Genomic DNA, 17,475 nt, shown 5'->3' on the forward strand with positions numbered 1-17,475 from the left:
AGGCTGATGCGATCGTCCCGCTCAAGGCGCTTAGACTTTGCCGCGGAATACCCCGTTCTTGATCTGGATACTACTGCAACCCTCGGTTACTCGTGGCGAAGCTCGGAACGCCGGGGCTATTTTTAAGGTTCATCTCAACGATCTCAATGCGTCATGTTCTCTCGGAGGCGGTTCTCAAGCTACCAGACCAACGTTCTCATCTGAGGCACCGAGTATACTTGGACCTTGTTTCCCAAGTGTCTACGTCGGACGTACGCACGGTCCTAAGAATGCATTACAACCTATCATGGCGGACCGATATCAAAGAGACATCTCAGATCCAAGCAGGCCAAAACACTGTCTCGTGTTCCACTCCTACGGGAACTCGGGATCTCTAGAACCCTATCGGAACCGTGACCATGCTCAGTTCGTAAGAAAACATCCCTCTACACAACAATTACAGTGAAAGCAGGCGCGCTACCTCTTGGAAGCCGTTGGAGGTAATTAATGTCTTGAGGATTCGAGCTGTCATCAGGCTCCATGTCCGTCGGACAATCCGATGGGAGGTGATCGCGACGGGTCCCGACCAGAACAGTCGATCGTCTTTCCTCGTTTCTCCCTGGACCAGCAACTATGGCTCAAGGAACCGGACAAATCGCCTAGTTGCCGGACACTTCTGGGAAGCTCTGCGAGTTTGTTCCACGCGAGCCATACTATTGGTGCCTCGTTTTCCGCAGGCCATGGTAGTCTATCCTCGTCGTGGGTGGGCGAGCGGCTGTGGATCTGGGTACGTCCCACAGGGACGTTGACAAGTTTAGAACCTCTGGAATAAATAAATAGAGACAAGGGATCGTGGTCAGAGACACTGCCAACTCAGCTTTCCTCCTCCTTGAACTCGCAATGGCTACCAAGCATACGCAGGTTTATGGCGATGCAGAGAAGGGGACGCTGGAGGTTCACTCTCCCCAAGTCGCTGCAACCCATGAGAAGAGCGAAAAGAAGCCCATAGACATCACTGTCTTTCCCGTCCCGGCGTTGAAGAAAGATGCACCCACAACACCTCCTGCAAAGCCGGCAGCGAAGCCGAAGCCGAAGAGGAAGGTTTCTAGATGGATCCTCTGGGTCATTTGGTACAATACCTACAGGTCGGTGGAAGGTCCCGTATGCCTTGCTCGGTGTCTCATTTTCCGCCTACAGGAAGTTCTTCACCTTCGTGCTCTCGATAAACTTGATCGGGATCGGGCTGGCAGCGTCTGGCCACTTCCCCTACGCGATGGGGTACCCTGGTGCATTCGTCATCGGCAATTTGAACTTTTCTGTCCTGATGCGTAACGAAATCTTTGGTCGTTGTCTCTACGGCTTCGTCAACACGTTCTTCGCCAAGGTAAGTCTCCAATAAATAGCATGCAACGACAACAAGACTTACATTCACTTAGTGGACTCCTCTCTGGTGGCGTCTTGGCTGCACCTCAGTACTTCAGGTTCGCTTCAAGTCTCTTGTCAATCTGTATACATTGACTGAGCCTTGATCAGCATCTCGGCGGTATTCACAGCGGATGTGCATCGTCTGGTATCGCTTGGCTGATCCTGATGATCGTGTTCCAATGGAAGGAGTTCTATATGTTCAACGATTCCATTCTCGCGTTCGGTATCATCACGGTTGTGGTCCTCTGCATCACACTTGTAGCAGGCTTGCCTATCGTCAGAAACACGCATCACAAGTGAGTTGAGCGAAGTAGTATCAACGACGACCCCCTTATCCCATTGCGCCCTTTCAGTGTCTTCGAGAGAAACCATCGTTTCTTCGGATGGAGTTCTCTCTTCTTGAGTTGTGAGTCAGACCATAGGTTCACTGACACCGTTCAATGGCTAACAACATCAAGGGGTTTACGTTATCCTCACCAATACATATGACTCGTCGACAAAAACTTGGAACACAAGTGGCGTTCATGTCGTACGCCAACAGGCTTTCTGGTACGTCGTGGGAATGACCACCTTGTAAGTTTGATCGCGCACTTCAATAAAGTATTCATGCTGACATGTGCTTTAAGCATCGTTTTGCCCTGGATCTGCACACGCAAGGTTAAGGTTGACATTGAGCTGGTAGGCTGTTTTCGTGACGCTGCTCAACCTGCAAGACTAAGTTGCGCTGTAGCCCTCTCCGAAGGTCGCTGTCCTCCGCTTCGAGCGAGGTATGCAGCAAGGTCTCCTTGCGCGCGTTAGCCGCTACGCGGTTTGGGAGTACCACGCCTTTGGTATCATTTCGTCAGTAGTGCTCCATTCAAAAGTGCCCGATTAAGACTGAAACATTTACAGGGAAGGAACTCATGCAAAGTACCACTACCTGATTTGCGGTGTGCAAGGTACAAGGTTTCGCATTTTCTATCGCGGCAAACATAACTCATACCTGCGCCTGGCAGGCGACTTTACCAAGAGCCTGGTCAACGATCCACCCAGAAAGATTTGGACGAGAGAGCTCAAGGTAAACCAGCTTCTATGATGACCCGAGTCGACGGTTCTGACGGTGTTTCCAGCTCGCTGGTGTCTCCAACACGTCCACGCTCTATCGTCGTGGGATCCGTATCTGCACCGGAACCGGTCTCGGCGCGGCTCTGTCGACGTGCATTCAGTCTCCCTATTGGTGGGTCATTTTAGCCCATGGAGGTTATATATTCCCTAACGCGTACTTTCAACTTACAAAGGTACCTAATATGGATAGGTAAATCTCACCGAATGTTGAGGCCTCGCACCGGCACTAATCCCTTGTCAGGATCCGACCAGGAAAAGACTTTCGGTCCCACAATTAGTGGTCTTATCCATAGGCATCTCGGCCCGGAGCGGTATCTCCTGTGGGATAGCAAGGAGAGAGGTGGCCGTCCGGATACGATGAAAATTCTCAAGGAAGTGTACGACTACTGGCAAGCCGAAGGTGAGGAGGACTCGATGGTGCTATCATCACCTGGCTGATTCACATATGTGCCAGTCGTCTTCATCACGTCCAACTTCATAGGTAACGCTGAGATTCAGCAAGGATGTAAGGCTGCTGGTATTCCTGCTTTCGGGACGCTGTGGGATTTCGTAAGTTTTTCAGTATCGTTTACGGCAGCTCGGAGGATTGACGTGTCCGGCAGTAATCCACGAGGGAAATCTGGGCTCACACACCCATGGTGGTGTGAGATTTGGCTGGCCGTTGTTATCCACGCGTCTTGGACTCCCAGCATCTATGCGGTCATGTCGGGCTTCTCAGTGCATTATGGAATATATAGAAGCCTCAGAAGAGATTGACGTAGGCATGTTTCACGATCTACATTGAGATGATGATAGCCCTTCGGACGGATGGCGCCGGAGGCTCTGTGGGCGACCAAGGGGCCTCATCATACATATTTCTGATAATGTCATGGCTCTTGCCCTGGCAAACCATTTGTACTTATTTAACCCATCTCCATTTCATAGCAATTTATGTAGATATCTTGTACCACCTAACGTAATGAAACCCAGTTCTTTTGAGATTAGTGGTATCATATGCAGGATGGTAAGGCAAGGCGCTCGCCAAGGTGTCTAGTCTAGGTGAGCTTCCAATACTTGTCCGGGTTTTCCCATCCATGGCCAGCGCTTCCGGGGATTGATGTGTGTGTTCGGTTCTAAACGAATGTCTCGTCGGGCGAGTTCGGCAATTATCCGCGCAAGGTTCCGAGAATCCTAGAATCATCCGTGGTCATCCGACATTCAACGATGGGTCAAGTCGGAATGAAACTTACATCAATCCCACTGTGGAGGCGGCCCTGAAATGCTGGTAGTCCGAGAACTCGAAGCTGTTGTGAGATGTTAAAAGGAAAGTAGTTCACGTTTGCTGAGTGCTGAGTGTATTGATGAGGCTCATTCAATCACTCGGAAATCATCTGAGCAAGTACACGAACCCTTGTATTTCTTTTGTAGGATCCTTCATGCGGTTGTGCGACCATCGACACCACACGTCTTACATCCATAACATCTCCTTTCAACCAGATCGGCATCGGTATCTGCCAGGGATGAAAATAATGAACGGGGGAGCCTAGCCTCCTGACTAACCTTGGAAATGAAACATTGCTTCACTACAAAGTCACGGATGTCAAATGGTCCGTCCGAGCACCAGCAGAATCGCGCAACCGGTCTTCCATTTTTAGGGTCGATCAGACCGTGTTCTGCGAGGAATTTAGAGAAATGCTTGAGAACGCGAGGGAACGTTGGTGCATCTTTAATTTGATCCTAGGATGCCCAACATAGACCAAAATTTAGTGGTTCGGGCTTGAGGGGAACCACGCAAAATTAGACGAACCTGTGTGATGCCCGTAAGATCGGTGCAGAATTGAGATAACTGGGGTCTCCATGTGGGTTGGACGAAGCTGCGGAACTCATCTACAACGGAGAGTTCCCTCGCCTTTCCGCTGGGAGATTTGTCTTTCCACTTCATTACGCACACGGGCCATTCCTGTCACGTTGGAGAACGTTGATGTCGGATGCCATGGCTCCTCGACAAGAAAAGATAGAACGGACTATGATTTCATTGGGCCATTCAAAGTTTGAGCCCTGCTTGCATGTTGCTTCAACGTCAAGGACCAGAAAGACGTCATAGGGCTGCTTCACACGAGAGTCGATTGCGGGGTTTGTCTTGGGAAGAGGTAAGTGGTGATTTACACGGCAGAGGCATAATGTGGGTAACGCACCGAGGTTGTTTCCTCTTTATCTGGCTGAGGCGTTGATTGCACTGAGGGTGTGTGAGAAACGGTGGGAGCAGTCTGAACCCAGGACGAGAGAAATCGATAGGTTAGAGTGAGAAAGAGTAAAAGGGCGCCGGCCTGCCAATAGAGATCGATAGGGGCAGTATCGCTGGAAAGCCAGTCGTAATAGAGAGACGGCATGGGCATGGTTTTGGTAGAGGTTCGCTACGCGCTGCCAGTAGCTTACTGGCGTGAATGAAGCCTATCCGACGGTGTCAAAGTCGCCTGCAAGTTGTCGTTGGCAATGAGCGGATCGGGCGTCTGCTGCCTCATGGCCTTGTCAGTGCTATGCAGGACTAGTAGCGCTCAATTATTGCTTCCGGTCGACGTCTGGTTGTCCGAGAGGGTACCTTCGCGGACTTTGAAATGATACCAGGGGCAAAATATTTATCACTTTCTACCGGAATCAGCGCAGACCGGCTCAAGCTAACTTTCAGGCCCCCGTGTATCTCTCCCCGACACTTACTCTTCTACTCGTTCTGATGATTGCACAGCACGGCGATGACCTTGAGGATGACTTCGTCCCAGACGACCTCGTCGCCCTCTCTGGGGAGGATGACGACCAAGACGACGCTCAACCGAGGGGAGACGACATCAAGGACTTGCTGAGCGCAGAGGAGGACAACGATCTGGATGCGGCGCGGCAAGAGGAGGCTGCCAAAGAGAAAAAGCGAAAGAGAAGGGCAAAGGAGAAAGAGCGAAAGCTCAAGGTATGACGCTCTTTCCCTTCGTACCTCGCATGTTCTCTTACGGGTACTTTCTCGATACAGAAGCGCAAGGTCGCCGCACCAGAGGATACCTCTCAACCGACCTCCTCTGCCGCTCAATCTCCACAAGCTCTGGCAGATTACATGTCATCTCTGCAAGCCAAGGCCCTACCATCGTTATCCACCATGGAGCTTGACGATATTCGGATTCCCGGTGAGTGCTAGTCATGTATTGTGCGAATGGTATTTTACTTGACATCTAGACAGAAACCTCGATAGTGGACACGACTCAATGGACGGGATCGAGGTCATTGGATAAGCTCCCAGACTTCATTATACAAGGTAAAACAGCCCATACTCATGCCTACCGCTCTGCACGGCCTTACTGTCATCGCTTGTCACCAGTCCTGCCCACGCTTGTCACCAGACTGTCGCAACGGTCCAAGTCTGAAGGCTCACCCACCCTTCTGTTCATCTGCGGTGCTGCCCTTCGCGTTGCAGACGCTGTACGGGTTTTGAGGGACAAAAAGCTCAGAGGCGAAAAGGGCGGAGATGTCGCAAAACTGTTTGCGAAACATTTCAAGCTCGAGGATCACGTCTCATATTTGAAACGGACCAAGATTGGTTCTGCTGCTGGTACTCCTGGGAGAGTAGGCAAGCTACTCTGCGACACAGGCAAGTCTCTCTGTTCACAATTCTGCAGTTGAGGTTGACATATTCTCTTTGGCAGACGCTCTGTCGTTGTCGCAGCTGACACATATCATTCTCGATGCCTCGTTCCGCGATGCAAAGGAACGCAGTTTGCTGGATAATCCAGAAACTCGAGATGAAGTGATGAGGACTATCCTAGGAGCACCCAAAGTGATGGACAAACTTAAAGAGGGTAGAATTCAACTTGTGCTCTTTTGAAACCTCGCGGCTGCCCAGCTTTCATGAGGTAAAAAGTATGGATTAAAAATACGCATACAAATACTGTTCTAATGAAACCTATAAATTAGAAGCCCAATGGGTTGACGCGATTGGTGGTCTGCAAACATTGTGCTCGTGTTAGTAGCGATGTCGTAGTTGCGTACGCTGTGACCACGTACCCGCGTCCACTTGGGCACCTTATGTATGCCCTTGCGGTAACCCCGATGGTGTCTGCTGTAGACGGTGTACTTGTCTCTTGGATCCATCTCATGTTCCTTGGGGAGCAGAAGAGCAGTGTTCTGTGCATGCTTAGAGGCGTATACCAGAAACTATATGAAATCCACTCACAAGAGCGGCACATTGAACACCACTTGCGCGGACTGCTTCTATGACAGAGTCGACTTTCTTCAGGCGCGCTCTGGCGTTGGCTTTACGCGTCGGCGAGAGTTTCCATGGCGTTTTCCTGCTTGAGTGAGCTACGCTAGCATATAGGCGGAAGACTGGAACGTACCACAACAACCCAACCTGATTTACTAAGGACGGACGAAACGCACCAAACATGACAGGAATGTCAAAAGACAAAGGACAAGCAAGACGGGACACTGCGTCCGAGGGCCGACAGGTTTCAAACTCCGAATTTCGGGCGGACAGACGCGCGCGTCTTTGGACAACCAACTCGACTTTGACGTCGAAGCAGCGCGGCCAACCCAACTGAAGCACACGACGCTCGCCTCAACCATGGCTGTCGAAATACAAGCAGCACCCATCGAGAATGGTCTCGGCTCAACAGACGATGTCGTTATGCAGAATGGCACCAAGGAGAGCTCGCTCAGGTTTGCTAGTGGGCTTATCCTCCCACCTCCGGAAATCAAATGTGCGTCTTCAATCTTCACCCTCCTTCTGTCGGTACATCCTCTCATCCAGTACGCATAATGCAGCTGTCATTGACCGCACGGCTCTCTTCGTCGCTCGTTCTGCCAATCCGCCCCAGTTCGAGGACAAAATCCGCGAGAACCAGCGTCAGGATCCCAAGTTCTCGTTCCTCAACCCTATGGACCCTTATCATGCTTATTACAGGCATAGAATGGACAGGATAGCCGCAGGAGAAGAGGTTGATGAGGGAGGCTCAGAGAAGGCAAAACCAGCTACCATCGTTGAGCAGGCTCCCGTTGTGCAGGAGGATCTTGGCCTGGAGCCGCCGCAACCACAGTTTGTCATTGACTTGCCCAGTATCAGTCCTGTTGACTTGTGAGCGTTCTCGGTGTACAGTCTCTTTCAGACACCCTGACTAATATTGCTTTTAGGGACACCATGAAGCTGACCGCTCTTTTCACTGCCCGGAGGGGCCGTACGTTCCTTGCCACTCTTTCTCAGCGAGAGGGTCGAAATTACCAATTCGATTTTCTGAGACCAAACCACTCTCTTTTCGGCTATTTCAACCGACTTGTTGAACAGTATACAAAAGTCCTTTACCCTTCGAAGGACCTTCTGGACGACGTCAAGGAAAGGACACGGAACGACGCGAAGTGGAAGATTCTTGAACATTCACGACAACATGCGCGGTGGGAACGGTTGAAGCGGGAAAAGGACAAGAAGAGACAGGATGATCAGGAGGCAGAGAAGCGTATGTTGGTTGTGCTCTTAAGTCTCTTGCGTACTCACATCATATGCAGGTGCATTTGCAGAGATTGATTGGCACGACTATGCGATTGTCCAAACCATTGAATTCACGGCTGCGGACTCTAACTCTGAACTTCCACCTCCGATGACCGTGTTGGAGATGGAGAACATGACGCTAGCTCAGAAGAGGATGGCTGCCATGGTCATGGAGACAACAGCGGATGACGTTGAAGCCCACCGTGCGCGTCAAGCAGCTGCTGAGGCTGATGCTGCTGCCGCTGTTGGCGGGGCGGGCCTCAATGGAGAGGATGGCGGAGACACTGCCATGGAACAGAGTGACGATGAAGAGGATGGAGAAGAAAGGAAGAAGAAAGAGGAAGAAGACCGAGCTAGAGAAATTGAGCGTGCGCGGGCCATTCAGGCCAGTGCGAGCGCCGCAGGACCAATGAAGATCAGGGCAGACTATGTACCTAAATGTGCGTCAAACTCTCATAGTCTTTGGTCAAATCTGATTCCCGTGCCATGTCACAGTGGGCGCCAAAAAGGGCGTGGCTCACACTACCTGTACCATTTGCGGTCAACAAATCCCTGTTGATGAGCTGGATGAACATATGCGTATCGAACTTCTTGATCCTAAGTGGAAGTCGCAGCGTGACGCTCTGGAAGCGCGCCGGGTTCAGGCTTCGGAGTTGCTTCGTGGCGCGGATGTCGTTTCGTCACTCAAAAACCTTGCCCGTACTCGTGTTGATATCTTCGGTGCGGAAGCGGACGAGGAGCGGAGGAAGAAAGAAGAAGAGGAAGAAAGGAATCGGCGCAGAGAACGTGAGAAGGTTGTCTGGGATGGGCACACTGCCAGCAAAGTCTCGACAATGGACAAGTACTCGACGAATGTCAACTTTGATGAACAAATTGCTGCCATCCACAGGTCGAAGGGTTTGGGACCGTGCGTCTATTCAACTTTTGCACTGTCTGATTGTTACTGACCACCGAATAGGCAAGAAATCAATGCAATTGGGCCTGGCATAGGACCAGCTTCAGCACCACCGCCGGCGGTCAACAGCCTCCCCCCGGCGCCATCATCTCTACCAGCACCACCGCAAGGTGCTGGAGCCTCGAATCCCGCTTACTCTGCCGCCACCGTATCATCTGGGCCTCAACCAGCCTCTGCCTACCCCCCACAGCAGCCCCCTGTTATGCTCCCTCCTCTTCACTATCAAGGTCTAGATGCTGCTCAGCCTTTCGGCTACCAGCCTCCCCCTGCTGGCCTGGCACAGCGTCCGCCAGGGCCACCCGCAGCTGCCTCGCCTGCGCAAACAGGTACAGTGCGCAGTGCCGAGGAAATGGACGATGGCCAAGAACAGCCGGCCCCTAAACGGCAAAAAATCGCCAAGTTGCCTGGCGGTGCGGTCTACCCAGAAGCAGACTGGATCGCGATGCATCCCGTGAGTCATTTGTAACTAGACCTTATGTCTCAAACGGACCTAACCCTTTGTGTGCAGTATACGATCTCGCTACACGTCCAACTCCCCAGCGATCCGTCTAAGCCCGAGTGGAAATTGGACGGGAAGGTTGTGACCGTATCCGACTTGCCGCTCAACCTGCTCGTATCGACTCTGCGGGAACGGATTACGCAGGCCAGTGGTAGCCAAATGCCTGTATCCAGGATCCGACTGTCGTACGCTGGGAAGATGCTGACGAACTCGAGCACCATCGCTAATTACAACCTGGAAGATGATGATCAGCTGGTGTTGAGTTTGACTGCGTCGCGCAGATGAGGTGATAACACTCGTATGCATTTTAGCGCAGGTAGTTTTTCTTTTGTTCTATATTATATACAAACAGCTTCAGTATATTCCATGTAAGGACACTATATTGAAATGCGTGATAATGACGGTTTGAACGCGATAATGTAGGACGAAATGCAAAACGGAAACAATGATGAACAATGATATCAGAGCAATGCATGCAGACGAACATGATGGTGAACAAGTGCAAAGTAAGTATAGTGGTCGCGTCGGATGTGCCTAGTCAAAAAAGATGAAGATGGAATATGCCCGTGTGTAACCCATATATGCCCAAGGAAAAGAAGATTATGAAAAAATTGCTCCAAGTGATTTATCGCCGGTCATAGTCATCGTTGGGGGACGCTGCGCAAAGGATGGTGGGAGGGAAGGAGGAGGCGAACGGCGGTGATGACCAAGGCCGGACGACTGGGGAAGGGAAGGTGGTGGTGTAAACGGCACCGTCTGTTTGAGGAGAGATGTTGGACGACAGGACGGATCGAGATGAAAGAGTGCCCTTACTGTCTGCCCGGGGCTTAGTGCGGGCCATGGCGGAGTCCATGCGCCATACGAGGGGCACGGTGTCTCCGAGCCATTCCTCCTCCTGCTGGGAAGGAAACTTGTGGAGAGGCGTGTCGCGATTGAAGACGCTGTCTGGGCTGAGGAGGAAGGGCGACTTTGCGAGGGACGGGGGCACGGGTGCGGATGCTGGCTGCTTTGGAGCGCAGAAGGAGACAGCGCGTGCCTTGCGAAGGTCTGCGCGGGAAATGTCTGAGGACGAGGGAGCCATGCAGAGGACGGAAACGGTATGGAATGCTGAGCCTCTGTACGGAGCGGCGGGGACAAGGAGCGTGGCAGGGAGCGTATGGTTAAGGATATGTCCCAAGACCAGGAGCGATTTTGTGCAGCTGCGAGGGCGTCCGTGTGTGCTTCCGGCAGCAGAGCCGTCGCTGTGTTATACCCCCGCTCAGTGTCCTCCAGAAACCCGGGGCCGATCGCATTTCAGAGTTCAGATTTCCAGAGCAGTGCTTCCGCCGCCGATTCTGCCCCTCGATCACATAAGCATCGGCCTTCCATTCCGTTTCAGCCTTTCAAATTTCAGTCCCCGGACCTTACAGTAATGCGGCCGCCTCTTTGCCGTCCTTACAGCAACATACAGTAACATTAGATATCGCGATAGTCTCACTTATCGACGCAGCCCATGAGGTATTATACATAATTCTAGATACACACGCATGTCTAAATAGGGGGAAAGAGACATATCCAAAGTCCTTCCAATCCTAGTCAGAGCATCCTTCGGCACACAAGTCCGAGAACGAGAGCCAGCAGGACACATATCGCTGTGTCAAGCAGCAGGGTGGGCCGCGATGAACCTCTATCCGCAGCACGGACGACTCCTCCCCGGATGGCATTCTCTACCAACATCGGGGCGGAACTTCCATCCACCTGCGATTGATTGCTCTCTTTCCGATCTTCCGCTGTCTCCACTTCCCCGACAGGTACAAGATTGTCTCTGTCCGCCACCGTTCCGATCGCCGAATTGGTTATTGTTCTCGGCGCGTCGGAAGCCTCAGGGGCAGTCCCCGCACGCCCGGGTGCCTCCTCGTTGACAGCGACGTTGTCTTCAGTAGACTGGATCGCATCCCCAGTTTTGTCCGTCGGAGCGGTGTGAGGGTCGGGCAGACATTCCAAATTGGTCTGTTGACACTTGGGACACTTCCAATCCCGCGATCTACACCAGTTTCATGAGGTTCAGCATTTTAGGCAGTCACAGAAAGGAAAGCGTTGGTTCCTCACAATTGAGCCAAGCGTTTCCGTTCGGACATGGGGTATTCAACTGAACCCACGCCAGCCGCTGCTTGGCCTTTGAGAGGGAAAAAACCTTGTAGACCAATGATTGCTGTTCTAACGCCCCAAGCCGGCTGCCACTCTTCTTCGTGATCTAGACGCTGTGTTCATATGACCTGAGAGCAAGCTCATTGCATAGACTTACAACTTGTGAAGCTGATGCATATCTACGTGACAGAAAATGCGTTAGCTCTGGATACCTTATTCCATTTTTCCAGAAAGCTACCTTGGTGTTCAGTTCAAAGCGGCCATTGGGGGTGAGGAGCATGATTGAGGGCGGTCGAAAGGGGTATTCTGCAGGGAGCATGATACGGAAGTGGTAGATTCCGCCCTCGAATTCAGTGCCGGCTGGTCCGCGAAGGGTACAGTGCCACTCCTATGTGCGAGTTGAGATAGCGAACTTGCTGACAAAAAGGAGTGACGCACGAAGATATCGTCCTAACATGCATGAGCGCTCGTGAGTTCTTCGGCAAGTCAGATGTGCGCGGCGATGCAGAGGCGCACCTCGAGAGGTGCTGCAGAATAGTCTGTACATGGATCATTGGCGAGCTCTTTGGCTTCTTGCATGATTCGCTTGACGGCTGTGTGAGTAGAATACGACGCTGAGTGAGCTCGATGATGACATGTTTGGCGCATGCACGAACCGGCGTTGTTCTTGTTGAGTGTTGGCATCTTGCGTGGCAGAGGAGAGATGAATCGGCTGATAGAGGTGGCTGGAGTGAAAGGAAAGGGATCAGCAAGATGAGCTGGAGAAGTGCAAGTGGAGAGTGTATTGTCTGTGTCTGCAACTGTGCTAACGTGGACGAGCCAGTCTCCGTCAACGTGTGACACCAGACTTGCCGCTTCTGGACAGGCGCTAATTATGTCAGGACCGGTGCGTCTGGGCCGGAGACTTTTCTGTCTGTCCCAGTCCGACTGCAAGGTCACCTCGTCCCGACCAGCTCACCATGCCTGTCCACATCGCAAATGTCCGGGTAAGGCCCAAGAAAGGTGACTGACGCGTACTTTTGTCATGTCTAGCTTGCGTGCTCACACCACGTCTACAGCGCCGCCAACAAACTTGTGTGCAGGCCAACTGTCAGCCATGCTTGGATGCTGGGCGGCGACTAAAGACCTCCACAACACGGGCACCTGTGCACAGGCTGCACAGGACCTTTTCCACTGCATGCGAGTCACCGTGCGTCGACCCTCACTATCCCGTTCGCGTTGTTCACTGACCCCTTCCCCCGTCTGCTTCCTTTGGCATAGCCCAAGACAGGGAAAGTCGCAAGACCAAGTATCAACTACCATCTGGCGAAGCTCAAGAAGATCACCAAGTAGACACGCGTTCACACCATATCAAATGGCCGCCCACAGAGACGGGCAGCTTGCCTTGGAAGCATTCGATCACACGCAGCGGACTGGACACGCGTGTATCTCACTCCGGACGCCAGATGCGCTGCATGAGTCCTTCTAGAATGGTAGACATCTGCTTGCTGTGCGTGTAAATATATGGTATCTACAGCAAGTTTCCTCTTTGCTTCACCCGATTTAGGTCTCATTGTGAGGGTTGGCCATGGGCGGTGTCCTTCTTCAGCTATTGTACTCGGACATTGAGAGGGATAATGTGTGAGAAGCAAGTGCAAGCAGTTGTAAGCAGTGCTTGGACGCCGAATGCTCTTGTGCAGGACAAACGGGGCTCAGTTTGCAGTGAGACGGCGGTCCTGAAAAGGCAGGTCGTGCCCCTGGACAAGGTTTGAAAGAGTAAGGATCGAGCGCGCATAGAAGAAGTTATACTTACACCCGTTTCAAGCCTAGTCATCCTACTATATATCGTATTTAAACCGTAGGACTGGCAGGATCCGTCTCCTGTCTTTCCCTTCATGCCCCCTTCACACTCTGTTGCCATCTTCTGGGATTATGGTGCGTACTACCCCGCGTTGCGGTACTGACCTTGGCTTATTCCTTGCGTAGAGAACTGCAGCCCACCGGCTAACGCGCCAGGCAATGACCTAGTGCACAGAATACGCCGGATGGCTCATGTCTTTGGTGGCGTCACGACCTTCAAAGCATACACTGGTCTGTCAGACCCTTGCAGTTCCAAGACCTCCAAGATGCGCTCCGAGCTCCAGTCCTCAGGGGTGTCCCTCATAGACTGTCCACACAACAACAGAAAGGACGTTGTGGACAAGATGATTCTTGGTACGTACTCGAACGACTGTCGCCAGCATTGTTTGAACGTGACTTCTGTTACTGCAGTCGACATGCTGGCGTTCGCCATTGATAACTCACCAGAGGACGCCACTATTGTGCTCATTTCGGGGGATAGGGACTATGCATACGCCGTCTCTACGCTTAGACTCCGGCAGTACAGGGTCGTGCTCATCGCACCTCCGATATCCTCGCCGAGCCTGTGCCAGCAAGCGTCTATCATCATCGATTGGGACGTGGCGGTCCTAGCTAAGCGCTCGCCAGCCTCGTTTGAAGAACCTGTGCGGCAGCGGTATATGGACGAAGACAGAGAGCGCGTGTCGAACCTGTCGAACTTGGCACGTAACTTTGCAGGCGATTCCAGTGCCCGTCCTGCGAGCAATCCTGTGACACCTCCATCGAAGCCTCGTCGTCTGAGCGCTAGAGAGCTTTTGCGTCCATGCTTCGGGACCACCCCTAGTGCCCCTGCACAGACATTGACGACTCGTGGGGCTGATGACGTCTCCAGTCAGCCCCAACAACACCCTCCGCCGAAGCCGCCTGCGCCTACACCTCACCGATGTCGAAGTGCCAGTCAGCCAGGTGAGTGATGTGAGCTTATTTGAAGGCGTTTCGTCACTCACTACATTGGTAACCACGAAGGCCAGCGTCCTGTCGTTTCCCCAGGTGTGCAAGTCAATTCACAGGAGATGACACCTACATCCGAAGCCCTTAACAGAGGGTACCCATCACCTATACGGATACAACCCGACTCGGAGGTGCTTAAGAGTTCTTCTACCCCGCCAGAGGGTGCCCGAGTATCCACGGATCCACGTTCTGAACACCCTACATTTGCAGTGGCAAAACCAATTACTTTGGCAGCTGACCAAGCTCTTTCGTCCTTCGACTTTACTATGGGGAAGGACTCCGTAGAAAGATGGTCTCAGCTTTTACCTGATGCGTCGCTACCCCAAGGGTGCAGAACAGCTGACGAGGAGGTCACAGACCAGCATTTATCCGCGTCTGTTGAGACCGATATTGCGACGCCACCCAGAAACGCGACACCCCCCGCGGATCCGACGCCACTTTCGTTTAACAGTTGCCGATCTGAACTATACTACATGGCCAGAGAGTTCGAACCCACCTCGAGCACCGCCCAGCCATTCCAAAGCAGTGTTCATGTCGAACACGAAGCTCCCGAGGTGGTTGTTACCGAAGGTCACGGCAACTCAGCACCGTCCTCCTTTGATGCTTCGGTACAGTCGACGCCAGCCGCGTACGGTGTTAGAGAGCTACCCGACGCATCCCATTTTGACATCCTGTTAAAGCACCTACGCCTTAAGCTTCGCGAAGGGCAAGTGCGCGTCTTGCGGTCTTACCTTGCGGCGTGCATGGCTGTGCACAGACCGGTGCTCGAAGCGGCTGGAGTACCGGACCTGAAGTTCAGCAAGTATGTCAAGCTGGCGGCTCAACTTAGTTTGGTGAATATCGGAGGCGAGAATATGGAGTCATGGGTGTCGTTGCATCCGTCTCAGATGACGGATGAAGACCTGGAGCTCGCTGCTGCTGAGAACATTGCTGCCAAATACCAGGCCCGTTTGGCGGCCACACATTCTCCTTTCGCAGCGCTCCATTCCGCTCCGATGCGCAAGTCAAGGATGCAAGTTCCGAAACAGCTCCTTCCTTTGTACGATATCCTCAGTCGTGCGCATGAGAGTGGGATGGAACAGCCGTCTCGCACGGACGTCGCTGTCCAGCTCATGAAGCTGAAGCCGACCGCGTACACCGATGCTGGTGTTACCAGTTTCAAGGATTATGCTGCACTTGCAGAGAAGGCAAACCTCGTCGTACTCGGCCTTCAGAAGACGCATGCCTGGATGTGTTTGCAGCCACAGTGGAGAGGACTGGGTACTGACCATGGCGGTTCTCCAGCTCCAGCGGTGACATGGCCCATCAACCAGGCCGGCATGTCTTCCTTCTCTAATCGGGCATATTCTACGGGTCCGCTATCGACGAATTCGCCCATGTCGACGCATTCGTCGCTCTCCACTAGCCAGGCGTGTTCGTCAAGCGATGGCGTATCGCCACCGTTCGCGCCTAGAATACCCGCCGCGTTCGAGCCGCTGGTTGTCTGCCTCAGACAACTTCGTGCTAACGGGGAGCTGCAGCCTCTCCGTTCCAGGATTGGAGCTTTGTTGACTCCGAATGTCTACACCAACGCTGGTACCGCTGGGTTTAAAGAATATATCAGCTCTGCCGAAGCGGCAAGCATGGTGCAACTGGGTGGATATGGCGGTACCGCATGGGTTGCGCTACATCCTAGTAGGATCTAAGGGATATATATCAGGATCTACAGATAGATTTAACCAGTGAGCTATATAGTAGCTACGAACGCTTGTATGTATTGTATAAACCTCTAGTCGCTATAGCCAGCGTGTACAAACGTGTAGCATAGTACATGCACTCATTCACTCCTTGGGACTGTGGTCCATACCCGTACGACATCAGCGTCCTCTTCCAGAGACTCTACGAATTCAAAGAGTTCTTGCCGCGATTCTGGCGTGGTCTCGACTTCGTCTATCGGTGCATATTCTATTTCGTTCGCTATGATTTCGCCTTGGCCAATTCGTTGGATAGCAGAGGTCACATCTGCCAGTTGATTTGGCGGGCATATTAACTGAATGATTTATGAGCCTTTCAAGTTGTGGAGCGAACGTGTAGCTGAACCCACCTCAAGCCCATTGATTGCCAAGTCGTCTTCCACCAACTCACTAAAATCCTCGACTCCAGCTTCAAGGACTTCACCAAGCAAGGCTTCATGGTGCTCTTTGTCGAGCCGTATTCTCACAACACCCCGATGCTGGAAGAGGAACTTCACGGGACCTGGTCTAGCTCTGAATACATTTGTTACTTAGCGTTTAGGTTGTAACTTTGAACCCTGTTATACGCACCCGTGCGAGTTCCAGATTTCACGCAGATTTCCAATGGTTCTGTTGGTATTATCTGTGTGGCAGTCTCTGCAATATAAGCCGAGGGTCAATGTGATTAGGGAATAGTAACTTACACTATGATGCCGACGCTTCCGTTATAAATGAGCTCGTATTGAACGAACTGATGCCCTGCATCCTTTCCACGCCTGGCCTAAAGAACGATAAATGGAATAGAACTATGAACATTATAATAGAAAGAACGTACTTTGGCCAACGACGTTTCTATATTATCCCTTGGTACCCCGTTATCCTTCGCCTTACGTATGGCATTGGCTAACGCTGTGTTCGTCTCAGGATTCGGAGAGCCTCCAGCTGTAGGTCCGTCAGCGTACTGTGATGCGTTACTCGAATGTGCAACCTACCTCTTGCAGCCGTAAGAATATCCTTCGAGGAAAGGTCAATGAAAACGGGAAAAGGTAGCCATGTCAGAGACTCACTCTGGCCGCTTTGCCGTACAATGCAGACTTCTTTGCATCCTCCACGCCTTTCTTACCCTTTATTTTTGACCACTGTCAGTAGGACGGGAGAGAGCAATCGTATGAGGGGTGTGAGCGGTCAAAGTTACAGAACGTACGCACCTTGTTGTGTCCCGAGAACACGACGGACGTTGAGGATAGGAAACGTTTGTCCGTCTGGTACAAACAGCGTCTAGCGAGGGCGGGTATGGTACGGAGGCGTAACGTTAACATTGGCGTAAATATTCTGCGCGCGCCAG

General features: G+C 52.2%; 10 protein-coding genes across 10 annotated transcripts; 5 read left to right on the plus strand and 5 right to left on the minus strand.

Annotated features, from left to right (window-relative positions):
• The first annotated feature begins 635 nt into the window (after positions 1-635).
• Positions 636-3,451, plus strand: CONPUDRAFT_98130 (uncharacterized protein). The gene is made up of 15 exons (XM_007766601.1): positions 636-1,124; positions 1,177-1,363; positions 1,416-1,460; positions 1,513-1,700; positions 1,758-1,810; positions 1,863-1,977; positions 2,031-2,082; positions 2,135-2,244; positions 2,296-2,342; positions 2,400-2,461; positions 2,514-2,620; positions 2,682-2,698; positions 2,750-2,908; positions 2,963-3,057; positions 3,111-3,451. The coding sequence occupies exons 1-15, from the start codon at positions 880-882 to the stop codon at positions 3,111-3,113; spliced, it is 1,485 nt and encodes a 494-aa protein (XP_007764791.1). The 5' UTR covers positions 636-879; the 3' UTR covers positions 3,114-3,451.
• On the minus strand, positions 3,424-4,987 carry CONPUDRAFT_141905 (uncharacterized protein). Its single transcript, XM_007766602.1, has 7 exons — positions 4,683-4,987; positions 4,513-4,626; positions 4,295-4,447; positions 4,048-4,224; positions 3,897-3,998; positions 3,738-3,836; positions 3,424-3,678 (listed from the first exon to the last, which is right to left on the minus strand). The coding sequence occupies exons 1-7, from the start codon at positions 4,881-4,883 to the stop codon at positions 3,538-3,540; spliced, it is 987 nt and encodes a 328-aa protein (XP_007764792.1). The 5' UTR covers positions 4,884-4,987; the 3' UTR covers positions 3,424-3,537.
• Positions 4,988-5,187: 200 nt separating this feature from the next.
• Positions 5,188-6,443, plus strand: CONPUDRAFT_117946 (uncharacterized protein). Its single transcript, XM_007766603.1, has 5 exons — positions 5,188-5,446; positions 5,507-5,657; positions 5,711-5,785; positions 5,849-6,130; positions 6,174-6,443. Exons 1-5 carry the CDS (start codon positions 5,219-5,221, stop codon positions 6,350-6,352), a joined length of 915 nt encoding a protein of 304 aa, XP_007764793.1. The 5' UTR covers positions 5,188-5,218; the 3' UTR covers positions 6,353-6,443.
• On the minus strand, positions 6,438-6,913 carry CONPUDRAFT_48409 (60s ribosomal protein l31; the record flags this gene model as incomplete). Its single annotated transcript, XM_007765889.1, has 4 exons — positions 6,438-6,470; positions 6,532-6,651; positions 6,701-6,815; positions 6,864-6,913. 4 exons carry the CDS (start codon positions 6,911-6,913, stop codon positions 6,438-6,440), a joined length of 318 nt encoding a protein of 105 aa, XP_007764079.1.
• Positions 6,914-7,002: 89 nt separating this feature from the next.
• Positions 7,003-9,876, plus strand: CONPUDRAFT_117951 (uncharacterized protein). The gene is made up of 7 exons (XM_007766604.1): positions 7,003-7,226; positions 7,291-7,600; positions 7,657-7,976; positions 8,026-8,448; positions 8,504-8,915; positions 8,967-9,414; positions 9,472-9,876. Exons 1-7 carry the CDS (start codon positions 7,091-7,093, stop codon positions 9,745-9,747), a joined length of 2,325 nt encoding a protein of 774 aa, XP_007764794.1. The 5' UTR covers positions 7,003-7,090; the 3' UTR covers positions 9,748-9,876.
• Positions 9,877-10,087: 211 nt separating this feature from the next.
• Positions 10,088-10,543, minus strand: CONPUDRAFT_150080 (uncharacterized protein; the record flags this gene model as incomplete). The annotated part of the gene is made up of 1 exon (XM_007766605.1): positions 10,088-10,543. One exon carries the CDS (start codon positions 10,541-10,543, stop codon positions 10,088-10,090), a length of 456 nt encoding a protein of 151 aa, XP_007764795.1.
• A 349-nt stretch (positions 10,544-10,892) lies between these two features.
• Positions 10,893-12,347, minus strand: CONPUDRAFT_162499 (UBC-like protein). The gene is made up of 7 exons (XM_007766606.1): positions 12,246-12,347; positions 12,106-12,182; positions 12,028-12,039; positions 11,828-11,977; positions 11,747-11,768; positions 11,551-11,695; positions 10,893-11,485 (listed from the first exon to the last, which is right to left on the minus strand). Exons 1-7 carry the CDS (start codon positions 12,271-12,273, stop codon positions 11,038-11,040), a joined length of 882 nt encoding a protein of 293 aa, XP_007764796.1. The 5' UTR covers positions 12,274-12,347; the 3' UTR covers positions 10,893-11,037.
• A 173-nt stretch (positions 12,348-12,520) lies between these two features.
• Positions 12,521-13,121, plus strand: CONPUDRAFT_79919 (uncharacterized protein). The gene is made up of 3 exons (XM_007766106.1): positions 12,521-12,591; positions 12,648-12,778; positions 12,850-13,121. The coding sequence occupies exons 1-3, from the start codon at positions 12,549-12,551 to the stop codon at positions 12,919-12,921; spliced, it is 246 nt and encodes an 81-aa protein (XP_007764296.1). The 5' UTR covers positions 12,521-12,548; the 3' UTR covers positions 12,922-13,121.
• A 171-nt stretch (positions 13,122-13,292) lies between these two features.
• On the plus strand, positions 13,293-16,267 carry CONPUDRAFT_135063 (uncharacterized protein). The gene is made up of 5 exons (XM_007766607.1): positions 13,293-13,344; positions 13,394-13,503; positions 13,555-13,782; positions 13,840-14,373; positions 14,434-16,267. Exons 2-5 carry the CDS (start codon positions 13,464-13,466, stop codon positions 16,101-16,103), a joined length of 2,472 nt encoding a protein of 823 aa, XP_007764797.1. The 5' UTR covers positions 13,293-13,344; positions 13,394-13,463; the 3' UTR covers positions 16,104-16,267.
• On the minus strand, positions 16,235-17,449 carry CONPUDRAFT_47954 (YebC-like protein; the record flags this gene model as incomplete). The annotated part of the gene is made up of 8 exons (XM_007765857.1): positions 16,235-16,447; positions 16,502-16,664; positions 16,722-16,787; positions 16,835-16,911; positions 16,966-17,072; positions 17,123-17,144; positions 17,198-17,269; positions 17,339-17,449. The coding sequence occupies 8 exons, from the start codon at positions 17,447-17,449 to the stop codon at positions 16,235-16,237; spliced, it is 831 nt and encodes a 276-aa protein (XP_007764047.1).
• Between the last annotated feature and the right edge of the window lie 26 nt (positions 17,450-17,475).

This window comes from Coniophora puteana, assembly GCF_000271625.1.
Source record: "Coniophora puteana RWD-64-598 SS2 unplaced genomic scaffold CONPUscaffold_2, whole genome shotgun sequence".
NCBI lineage: Eukaryota > Fungi > Basidiomycota > Agaricomycetes > Boletales > Coniophoraceae > Coniophora > Coniophora puteana.

Bases quoted from the DNA above. Each gene is read 5' to 3' on its own strand.
- CONPUDRAFT_98130 (XM_007766601.1), top strand. From the start codon at position 880: ATGGCTACCAAGCATACGCAGGTTTATGGCGATGCAGAGAAGGGGACG. The intron at 1,461-1,512 runs GTTCGCTTCAAG...AGCCTTGATCAG, and splicing joins GCTGCACCTCAGTACTTCAG to CATCTCGGCGGTATTCACAG. The intron at 2,083-2,134 runs GTAGGCTGTTTT...GTTGCGCTGTAG, and splicing joins TTAAGGTTGACATTGAGCTG to CCCTCTCCGAAGGTCGCTGT.
- CONPUDRAFT_141905 (XM_007766602.1), bottom strand. From the start codon at position 4,883: ATGCCCATGCCGTCTCTCTATTACGACTGGCTTTCCAGCGATACTGCC. The intron at 4,448-4,512 runs GTCCGTTCTATC...CCAACGTGACAG, and splicing joins AATGGCCCAATGAAATCATA to GAATGGCCCGTGTGCGTAAT. The intron at 3,837-3,896 runs GTTCGTGTACTT...CAATACACTCAG, and splicing joins CCTACAAAAGAAATACAAGG to CACTCAGCAAACGTGAACTA.
- CONPUDRAFT_117946 (XM_007766603.1), top strand. From the start codon at position 5,219: ATGATTGCACAGCACGGCGATGACCTTGAGGATGACTTCGTCCCAGAC. The intron at 5,786-5,848 runs GTAAAACAGCCC...GCTTGTCACCAG, and splicing joins CCCAGACTTCATTATACAAG to TCCTGCCCACGCTTGTCACC. The intron at 6,131-6,173 runs GTTCACAATTCT...TCTCTTTGGCAG, and splicing joins CGACACAGGCAAGTCTCTCT to ACGCTCTGTCGTTGTCGCAG.
- CONPUDRAFT_117951 (XM_007766604.1), top strand. From the start codon at position 7,091: ATGGCTGTCGAAATACAAGCAGCACCCATCGAGAATGGTCTCGGCTCA. The intron at 7,227-7,290 runs GTGCGTCTTCAA...CGCATAATGCAG, and splicing joins CCCACCTCCGGAAATCAAAT to CTGTCATTGACCGCACGGCT. The intron at 7,601-7,656 runs GTGAGCGTTCTC...TATTGCTTTTAG, and splicing joins AGTATCAGTCCTGTTGACTT to GGACACCATGAAGCTGACCG.
- CONPUDRAFT_162499 (XM_007766606.1), bottom strand. From the start codon at position 12,273: ATGCCAACACTCAACAAGAACAACGCCG. The intron at 11,696-11,746 runs GTAAGTCTATGC...CACAGCGTCTAG, and splicing joins ATGCATCAGCTTCACAAGTT to ATCACGAAGAAGAGTGGCAG. The intron at 11,486-11,550 runs GTGAGGAACCAA...AAACTGGTGTAG, and splicing joins CGGAAACGCTTGGCTCAATT to ATCGCGGGATTGGAAGTGTC.
- CONPUDRAFT_79919 (XM_007766106.1), top strand. From the start codon at position 12,549: ATGCCTGTCCACATCGCAAATGTCCGGGTAAGGCCCAAGAAAG. The intron at 12,592-12,647 runs GTGACTGACGCG...CCACGTCTACAG, and splicing joins CCGGGTAAGGCCCAAGAAAG to CGCCGCCAACAAACTTGTGT. The intron at 12,779-12,849 runs GTGCGTCGACCC...CCTTTGGCATAG, and splicing joins TCCACTGCATGCGAGTCACC to CCCAAGACAGGGAAAGTCGC.
- CONPUDRAFT_135063 (XM_007766607.1), top strand. From the start codon at position 13,464: ATGCCCCCTTCACACTCTGTTGCCATCTTCTGGGATTATG. The intron at 13,504-13,554 runs GTGCGTACTACC...TTCCTTGCGTAG, and splicing joins TGCCATCTTCTGGGATTATG to AGAACTGCAGCCCACCGGCT. The intron at 13,783-13,839 runs GTACGTACTCGA...CTGTTACTGCAG, and splicing joins TGTGGACAAGATGATTCTTG to TCGACATGCTGGCGTTCGCC.